General features: G+C 35.3%; 1 protein-coding gene across 2 annotated transcripts; it reads right to left on the minus strand.

Moving 5' to 3' along the window:
- Nucleotides 1–316: 316 nt before the first annotated feature.
- Nucleotides 317–9891, minus strand: LOC138330512 (rab-like protein 3). 2 transcript variants are annotated; one of them, XM_069278090.1, is made up of 9 exons: nt 9703–9891; nt 6839–6930; nt 6345–6462; nt 5632–5734; nt 5257–5407; nt 4826–4897; nt 4274–4315; nt 3707–3738; nt 317–1553 (listed from the first exon to the last, which is right to left on the minus strand). In XM_069278090.1, exons 1-9 carry the CDS (start codon nt 9746–9748, stop codon nt 1544–1546), a joined length of 666 nt encoding a protein of 221 aa, XP_069134191.1. In that variant the 5' UTR covers nt 9749–9891; the 3' UTR covers nt 317–1543. The 2 variants fall into 2 exon arrangements, with proteins under 2 accessions (XP_069134191.1, XP_069134184.1); XM_069278083.1 differs by lacking the exon at nt 3707–3738 and having other exon boundaries at nt 9703–9886.
- Between the last annotated feature and the right edge of the window lie 912 nt (nt 9892–10803).

Consider the following 10803-nt stretch of genomic DNA (forward strand, 5'->3'; position numbering starts at 1 on the left):
TCATTTACCATTCTCCATATCAGTTTAGTTTCTGAAGCTCTTGGCTTACAAGAACATTTTTATATGATTATTCAAATAAATTTCAATAACAAAATACCTGGGTCCAGTTTCATCAACAATTGTTAACTTTAAAATTCTCCATAAGAAAACATTACAAAAGTTTAGGAAAGTTCTTTAACGTAGGATTTTTTCCTTTTCTGTAATGTTTTCCTATGGAAAATTTTATGTTTAGGAATTATTTAAGGATAATGAATGTTGATGAAATGGAGGCCTATAATTCCAAACTTCATTCATTAGGAAATATAACAAACATAAATCATTATATAATACCATTTATAAATGATGTAAACAAAAAAATCACAATATATTCATCCAAAGAATTCTGTGAGAGTGTGGACCGTGGACAATATATGATATTACAGGCTTAATATGGGTTCAGAAAACATAATTTGAAAAATATTGAAATTAGTTGAATCAGTTTTATTTGTATGTATAACATACTTTATATGCTTATACATGTACAAGAATTCATCATGCCAGCTCCTTACATATAAATATAGAATTTTAACATGCATTTGAACTTGTCACGAGGGTCAAATGTTAACATTTCTGCTTCATGGTAATTGGTGAATCAAACTTCTATGAAGTAGATACCATAAAACATGTACATGTAGTAAATCAACACAAAGACATTCAAAATTGGATTGCACGATTAGTATCTACATAAGTATTAATATACGCATATATCTTGTAATCTTATAAGCATGCACATACAACCAGAATAGTACATCCAATTATAGGAGTAACATTTATGTAGAATGTGTTTATTATTTTAAAGGGACAATTCACTCAGGCTAATTCTTTTACATAACCAAGAAGCAAAATAAGGCATAAATGTATCATTCTACATTTCTTATGAAACATATAATATAAAATATTGACAAATTCCACGTCATCGATTAGTATTTTAATTGATACCGTTGTAATTACAAATCGTTGATCAATACAATTCAATTAATAAGGTAAACACACTACTGTCGGAGCAATTTGAGCAGTTCTAGACAAAAGTTGCAACGAGCAAGGGACAGGGTTCGACATACCAGTTGTACGACCACAATGTGTAATGGCGGACAGCGAGCGAGTTTGAACATTTCACACGCATTTCACCACCATGGGCTTTTCTGGCATATCACAGTAAAACCGACTGATCTAATTTCTATTAGAACTGGGTTTTTCCGATATATGTACAAATTTTAATGTTCTCTTAGACTGAATTGTCCCTTAAAGCTTGATAAGAAACATTTACCCACAACTGATACTCTTAAACCATGGAGTTTCACCAGTTTTACCTGTATACATGTCAAAAAGTATGCACCAAATTATATCACATGTATCCTATACCCAAAGTCTCCATGAGGTATAATAAACTATTATTACAAATCTATTAATCAGTCAACTAATATAAGAGTGACAATGTGTTTGATACCAAATCAATCATTATGGAAGCTTTTCATTGGTCGTCGTCTGTCCATGGTTGGCGTAGTTACATGTCCCTGAAACAAAAGAAGAACATTAAATTGGCACTTGAATAGTACTGCTGTTATTTCATAAAATACTTACCGGGTAGTTTTTAAAATAAAGACAATACATATGTACATTACAACACCTGTGCAGGTATATGCTCAGTCGTTTACCGAGTCTTTACAGAGTTGTTTTCTCTTGGCAGTATCATTCATGTTTTGCCATTAACTTCATTAATATTTGTTTTCATTTCTCTTACGGTATGTTCGAAGTCCAATTCAAGGGTAGATAACTCTACATAATTAAAACATTCAAACTGATCAACTGTACTAGAATTGACATGTAAGCTAAAATCAGTGTAAAAACAATCAAATATTATAAATAAGATATTTCTTCTAATATGACATATATCCTTAAAATTTACACTTATAGCGTCATAAGAAATACATACATGTAGATATTTCTCACTTTATACTGATATCACACTGAGAACAAGGAGATCCATCCTTGAGTAAATACAACATTACATTGTATAATATGTCTTCTAAATTGTCTTTCTACATGATTTCTCTGTTAGCATTATAAAATGCCCTTTAATATCACTCACCTGGTTTGTAATGTCAAGTCATGTTCTGAATACAGGTTCATTGTTTCTTTTCTGAAGGAATTTGAATATTTACCTCTTATTTCCCTATTGGGCCCCGCCCCTCCTGCCCCCGGGGGGTCAGAGCCAAAATTTATACAAGTTCTCTTCCCCTTCCCCCAAGGATATTTGTGGCCAAATTTAATTACAATCCATGCAGAACTCTAGGACAAGTAGCGATTTATAGGATTTACCTCTATTTCCCCTATTTGCCCCGCCCCTCCTGCCCCCAGGGGGTCAGAGCCAAAATTTATACAAGTTCTGTTTCCCTTCCCTCAAGGATGTTTGTGGCCAAATTTGGTTACAATCCATGCAGAACTCTAGGACAAGTAGCGTTTTATAGGATTTACCTCTATTTCCCCTATTGGGCCCCGCCCCTCCTGCCCCCAGGGGGTCAGAGCCAAAATTTATACAAGTTCTGTTCCCCTTCCCCCAAGGATGTTTGTGGCCAAATTTGGTTACAATCCATGCAGAACTCTAGGACAAGTAGCGTTTTATAGGATTTACCTCTATTTCCCCTATTGGGCCCCGCCCCTCCTGCCCCCGGGGGGTCAGAGCCAAAATTTATACAAGTTCTATTCCTCTTCCCCCAAGGATGTTTGTGGCCAAATTTGGTTACAATCCATGCAGAACTCTAGGACAAGTAGCGTTTTATAGGATTTACCTCTATTTCCCCTATTGGGCCCCGCCCCTCCTGCCCCCGGGGGGTCAGAGCCAAAATTTATACAAGTTCTGTTTCCCTTCCCTCAAGGATGTTTGTGGCCAAATTTGGTTACAATCCATGCAGAACTCTAGGACAAGTAGCGTTTTATAGGATTTACCTCTATTTCCCCTATTGGGCCCCGCCCCTCCTGCCCCCGGGGGGTCAGAGCCAAAATTTATACAAGTTCTGTTCCCCTTTCCCGAAGGATGTTTGTGGCCAAATTTGGTTACAATCCATGCAGAACTCTAGGACAAGTAGCGATTTATAGGATTTACCTCTATTTCCCCTATTGGGCCCCGCCCCTCCTGCCCCCCAGGGGTCAGAGCCAAAATTTATACAAGTTCTGTTCCCCTTCCCCCAAGGATGTTTGTGGCCAAATTTGGTTACATTCCATGCAGAACTCTATGACTAGTAGCGATTTAAAGGAAATGTTGACGGACGGACGACGGACGCCGCGCCATGACATAAGCTCACCGGCCCTTCGGGCCAGGTGAGCTAAAAATTGATACCTTATACAAGCACTTGTTTATAAACAGAAAAGAAAAGCCAAGTACTGCCTAAACACTGGTACCTTATTAGGTTTGTCTGTACATGTATACAGTTATACATCTAATGCCATTGGATGAAAGCATACTAGCACACTTCATTAACGTCTCGAAACACAAACTTCCTACAATGTTATGAGACATGATTCGGGCATTTGTTACAAACATGATTATGATTGATAAGGAAGATCACCACAAACAAAAATTACTTTACATCAGTTTAAATTCCTCTCAATATATATTGATAAAGACACCCACCACATAGCCACCACCAAGATTAACAAGAATACATACATATACACAGAGTCAAGGTCAGCCATACAGCTCTACAGGTCAAAGGATCATTGTATCATTCAGGAAAGTAAAAATTATCGTAAATTTTTATTTTAGAACAAATTCAATATTTTTTTTCTATTTGCAAAAACTTCAGCCATACGGTAATCAGAAATTTGGAAACAATAACAGCTTTCCAGGGAGACAATTCTAGATGTATCCCTCCACAGAGGGTCATAATTATATATTATTTATTAATGGCCATTCTGAAAACAGAATGAACACCATCTTATTTTAATCATTCTCATAGCTGAAATATTAAAGCTTATAAAAGTGAGATTGATGGGTCATCATTATAAGTGACATGCAATGTCGGATATGTGATAAATGACAAGTGAGATAAATCTGATGACATCACATGTAAAAGGACGTGTGTGATACAGCGAATGACATTACAGGTAAAATGACAGGTGAGATTACCGGTAAGTTGATGACACCATTACATAGGACAAGCCAAAGCCAATGTTTCTACTTATAAATGTAAGGAGACACTATAAATGTAGGACAATCCAGACTAATGATACTGACCTGGCCAACACCATCTCGACTGTAGTACCGCCTCTCAATTACCTGCAAATTATTCATATTCAATTAAGTATCTCTAACAATAACACACTCATTCAATAAAAAGAATGTACAACATATAAACCACATTGTATTTATAGGAGAGGTCAATATAAAGCTGTTCTAAATATCAAGAAATTGTTTAATTATTAAATAACCTAACTTGCTCAGAAACTTGAGCTTCTTTGCAGTACTGATGCAGATAACTATTGGTAAGTATATTTGTCAGCACTTTGTTCATGCTAAATAGATATAACATTGCTCTGAATATAATAACAGAGTTTTAATTCATTCATTATTATTTTTTTCCATGCACCGAAAATAATTGTACCCAAGAAATAATTTGATATGATGTACACAAGAAAGTACAGACAAACAGTGTGTGTTATACATAGATATGGGCATAGAAAAGGTTGAACACAGCTGACAACCTTGAATGTGCACCTCCTGCTTTTCGGAACTAAATCTTAATCTACTCAAAGGAAGGCAGGAAAGGTATATATTCTTTTGAATTACCTTGTCAAAGAACCGGGATATTTTAACAGCATTCGATGAACCTGGTGACAAATGTTTGACATTGTGACAACTCTGAAAGAATAAAATAAATACATGTACTTTAGTAATATAACGATATAATATCCCTTTACATGTAGATATTTTCGTTCAACCCTGAAGAACTTGCTTGTAAAAGTTTACCATTCAAACAGGTGTTGATTTCATAAGCAATATGACAGCACATATTACATGTGACTGTGAACACAAGTTTCATTTCTCAACAACGAATCCCCAAACACAAGTATAATTTCTTCCAAAACTATTTTGTGATTCTGTATATCTATCTGGTTGCAATGCCACAATATACACCTATAATTAATAAAATTCTCTCTGAATGAAAGACCTTAAGTATATCACTCCCTGAAGCAATAATTGCTATCTACTACACATACAAGGTTTAATTCCTCTGCCCCACATTCCTCTGCCATACTGGATGCCCTGGTCAGGACATTTTCACGCAGACTCTGAGCCACATCTGCTTTTGTTCCCACCACTAAAATAGGGATCTGGTTTCCAGCAAACTGTTCAGGGTCATACTCATATCTATAATGACAAAAATAATTAAACTATATTAATGTACACAGCCTGTACTAGGATTTCACTTATATATAACAACAGAGTATAAAAACAATACATAAATAATTGTTTTCTACCATTTAAACATTCATGCATAGTTTCTAAGAAAAGAATAAAAAACATAAACTTCTTCTAAAATCTATCAAAGCATCTTAGACTACTAGTTTTAAAGAGAAATTTCAGCATCTTACCCATTGCTCTCCTTTGGATTATCCCGGTTTAGAACTTCTTGTAACCATTTCCGTAAATTATGATGCGATTTTCTATTTGTTAGGTCATGGACTAGAATAATACCTGAAAAATACAACAAAACTGCAGATTAGTTTCATTTTATAACAAAATTATTTTTCTCTCTGTCAAAAACTTATTTAAGTGACTGAACTCTATAGCCAGTGCATACCAATGTACATTTATAAGTTTGAATGGAGGAATACAATATATGGGACACTATCTCGTAATGATGTGAATTAAATGTACATGGTTTTGAAATATAAAGTCATAAAATCAGCATTAACATGTGTCATAAGCATAATTCATGAACATACATATATTGAATGCAGTATTTACTTCCATCTAAATTTGCAGTGACTAGTATATCAAATGAGACATCTCATCTTTTATAGCTTAATAACAAAGATGGACCAATCACACTACCCTGGCATACACCTTTGAATATTTGTAAATATTAAAGGCTTCTGATTGCAAGGGCAAGGATAACCTAGTTACATACTTGTCATTGCACTGTACTTTCTCTCAGAGTTCAAATTAAATATATTTGCAAGTTTAATCAATATTTCTTACAGTTAAAATATATTGCCCAGAGACGAAATATTTAAAACTTGCACTATGTAAGCCATTCATATTGAGGTCAAGGTAAATATGAACTAATATGGACTTTCCTTACCATGTACTGGATTATAAAATATTGCACGGCTATTCTCATGGCTTGTTGATCCACCTACATCCCACAATTCTGCAAAATATGTCTTTTGTGAAGGAGTTCCAGCTTTGTATTCATGTAGCTATAAAATTAAATACATACAAATGTATTCAATGTATATCTTAATGCATACATTAAATGAAATAGGTAAATATCAGTCAAAGAAGGCTGTAAAATATTTATGAATTCCTTACTGTGTGTACAGGTAATTAATGGTCACAGGCAATTTCAGTCATAGTTTGGAGCTTTTAGATTATTTCTCTGGTTACAAATCACTGTGGTTAAATAATTCCATAAAAAATATTGTTTTAAATACATTACTTTCGAAATGTGCAATTTCAGTTTCTAAGAAATAGTGCATCTAACGGACACCAGTCTGTTTCTTTAACACATCCCAATAACCAAAATGGATAGTGGTAACTAAGTAAAACTATAAAAAAATTTCATTTCTGCCTCACCTTGACCTCTACAGAACATCCTATGGTCCAGCCAGGATTACTAGTAGTTTCATTGTGGCAGATAAGATGAACTAATGATGTCTTTCCAACTCCTGAAAAAATCAAACTACACAATTACAATTACCTATACAATGTATATGAATAGATCCTCTCAAAAAGTAAAAATTGTTTAATATTTGGACCTTATCCATTAGCAAATTATTCTAATTTCAATACATACACACACATGATAAATTAAGTAAACTAATTAAAGACAGTTAAACCTCACTGTGCTATATCAATAGTTCTATAATCAAAGTACTGTTATGATGATGATCTGTCTTTATAAAAATGTTTTTTAAGTTTTGCTAAAAATGTAATCTTAATCAAGCTCAATGGCAATTCTTATATTTTTCTATTTGTTTTAGACTTTGTAAATTGAACTTGATTGTTTAACTAGAACACTGACACTCAGAAAGGCCCCGCTATGTGTCTATGAAAAGTAGTATTTTGACAACATTCTTTGTTAGCTATATGTTGCTAATAAATAATTAATGTCACATTAATTGGGAAACCGATGATGTACATTATTATAATTTTTGGAAAAAGTCTTCCAAGTATTAACTTGAACAGACAGACAGAACAGACGGACGGACGGACAACCTGATTACTATAGGGCACCCGCTTTCGATGCGGGGCCCTAATAAGATAGGTTTTAAGGCAATGGAGAGATCATTTGCCCACTTTTTTTGCACCTTTTTTCTCAAAAATATACAAACAGAGTTAATCGCTCTATACTATATTTAGAGTACATCATCCTTGATAATCCAGGGGTTCCGATCACTTACGATCTCTACACCCCTGGACTATCTCATAGTAAAACTGGAGGCAACACAACAGAACAGGTAATTTAGTCATTTGATGTATATCAAAAGAGCTGTATAACAGTACACTGTGGTTGACTGTGTGGCTTTGAAGTAGGGCATCGCTCTCTCTGTGTATTCTTCAAAGAATATTTTTTCTAGCCTGTGATTAATTCAGATTTTTTCCTCTGAGCTGCCTTCAGTTTTACTATGAGATAGCCCAGGCAGTGATTTTCTTACTCAATAATTTCAGGGGCTTGTACCTTTTCAATAGGGAAAAAATTACATAGTATTTTTCTTAAAATAGGTATATTTTAGAGAGTTTTTCTTTATTTAGGTAGTAGTAGTAGATCCCTCCTCTATTAGGAGAACCAGCCACAGGGCTGTGGTATATGGACATCAATGTTATTTAACTATACAAAGAAAGGCATTATTTACAGCTCATGTGGGAGACTACTATTATTAGTTTGTTAGTGTCCTTTTGGGGGTAGTTGGGATGTTAAAATGCTATGCTATAATAAGTTTTCCTATTCCTGTTGCTAGGATATATACAGTGTACTGTTAGTATAATTTAACTATTAGATAAGTGTTTTATAAATGCAGTAGTATCTACAGTAATACTCGTTGTGACTGGTTTGAGGTTTATTTGACACACAATTGTCCCTGGGTAACTTAACACATTAATTCACTTCCTATTACTGGATTTATGTTGAGGTGTTAATGTCCAACAGCACACATCGTCTCAGATGCAGCCCGTAGCACATGTTGCAAGACAGGCATTCAATCTTTGATGCGGTTTCCTTGTCCTAAATGGCCAATGGCAGGTTGGGATTTGTCACATCAAGAATTATAGCAGCTTATCCTGATCACATGTAAGTGTGGAACTAATAACATTATTGTCGGTGTTGTCACGGACAATTTGCTGGATGGAGATGATGAACGGGAAACGGATCGGTTCCAGGTTTGGACATTGTAGAACAAAGTGTTTGACATCTTCTCTTTTCGCTAGGCACAGAAGACATGCTGGTTTAATATTGTGGATGTACTTAGCCCTGTTTGCTTGAAGACTGTATGCTCCGGCTAGCAGCTTTGCTTTGATAACTGCTTTCCTGAAGGACAAGGTGTCCACCGGTGCTGACCCAAAGACGTTGTGGACAGAAGCAGAGCGTATAGTGTGATGGTGTAGATACTTCTGTGATGACCTCCCTTCGCGCATAGTTTCCACTTGATGTCTCCAGTAGATGCTAACTGCTGCTTTGATGGTCCTCTGCCACTGTCCCTTTGACAGAGACATGTCTAGTAGATAAATTGCCGATGGTAGACTGTATTTCTCCGTAAGATGTTGTATGTGGACAAACCAGCTACTTGAGGTGTCATCCTTAATACTCAGCTGTCTGCATGCAATTTGGTTCTCAGGCGAGTCTGTTCTTATGATGCTGCAGAACATGGTGAGTGTTTGTTTATCGATGTATGCTTCATTAGGAAATTCTCCTGATAGTATGTACACTGCTGAGTCAGCTGTGGAGGGTGGAAGTCCCATGATGTGTTTCAGTGTTACTGTTTGTAGGAAAATATTTACATGAAATTGGGAAAATACAGCAAAATTTCTCTAGGGAAAGGGGCCTTTATTCGGCCCCATGTACATGTACCTAAAAAATCACTGCCAGACCGGGGTGTACTCCCATAATATGAGAGTCGACTGGTCAGCCGGTTTTTTTATCGGACGTTACTTTGCTGCCACGACATAATGTTCCAAAATTGTCTCGTCGTGCTATACCTCTAACATTGTTGGAGTAGCCGGGGTGTAGATATCGTAGATGATCGGAACCCCTGGAGTATCGAGGATGACAGGATATAAGATACAATGTAAATGTAACTGTCTGACTGTAATCACCGTAATGATAAAAAATGTCTCGTCGTGCCAGTATACCTCTAACATCAGAACATTGTTGGAATAGATTACAGTCAGACAGTTACAAATTAAAGTGTACATTGTATTTTTGTTTGTTCCATTTTACTCACCAGAATCGCCAACGACAACGATCTTGATCTTATCCACAGCAGCCATTTGTTAACATTCATCAACCAATAGCCTCTTTACCTATACCGATACATGAAGGACGGTAGATCGGAGTGTACAAAGTGACAAGTGTACATGTGTGACACGACAGGAAGTTTACACTCTATTCAAGGGAGGTAACTCAAATTACCAATTTAAGGAGATACTAATTGGCAGATAAGATATTCCGGAACCGATGGAAATACGGATCGATACTGAATAATGTTTTCATGTAAGGAGTTCCAATCAGCCTTCCCGAAACCTCCTTTGATTTTTAAAACGGGAATATAATTTAGACTCCCCGACCAGTGCTCGAACAAAAAACACGAATTTTGGCTGATAAATTAAAAATAATGAGCACAAAAAATGTTGATTTCAAATACACTTAATACCAACCACTACAATGTTTAATTAATATTTACCATAAACAACCACTGTAATGTTCAATATTCATATTAATTTAATTTATAACAACATCTTAAAGGCTCAATTAATCTTTATTATAAAACAACTACAATGTTCAATTCATAATTGCTACTTATCAGGGATCGCTTTGGCTGACATATTACCACAAACTTTGAATCTCATGCGAGATAGCTCCCACAAGTGTTTTTTTTCGCCGGGTACTAAGGATTTTCTGCACCTTCTAAATTTGAGACACGAGAAGTTCAGTTTTGAAGTCACGTAATTCTCGACATTGAAATAGTCACAGAAGATATTACAACAACTTTAAACGTTATTGACATCAATCCCTGTTGTTAATATGACGTTAAATCAAACAAACCAAACAGTATTGTTATCAGTAATATATAACTATGTATATGCAGAAATATATATACATAGAGACTGGAAACTCCATCATTGTCTTTGAGGGACCTCTGTTTGACAGCCATATGCTTTTTGGCTTACTACTTTAAGTGCTTAAATTAGTATAAACATTATAATATGATTTGATATGACCGGTTATCCATATTAAACTGCTTTAATATGATTTTTGAAAACATGAAAATGAGCAATTTGTAATACAGGATACTGCTGTACTTGTCTATCCATATATAACGTCT

The sequence above is a fragment of the Argopecten irradians genome, chromosome 1 (genome assembly GCF_041381155.1).
Source record: "Argopecten irradians isolate NY chromosome 1, Ai_NY, whole genome shotgun sequence".
Lineage (NCBI taxonomy): Eukaryota > Metazoa > Mollusca > Bivalvia > Pectinida > Pectinidae > Argopecten > Argopecten irradians.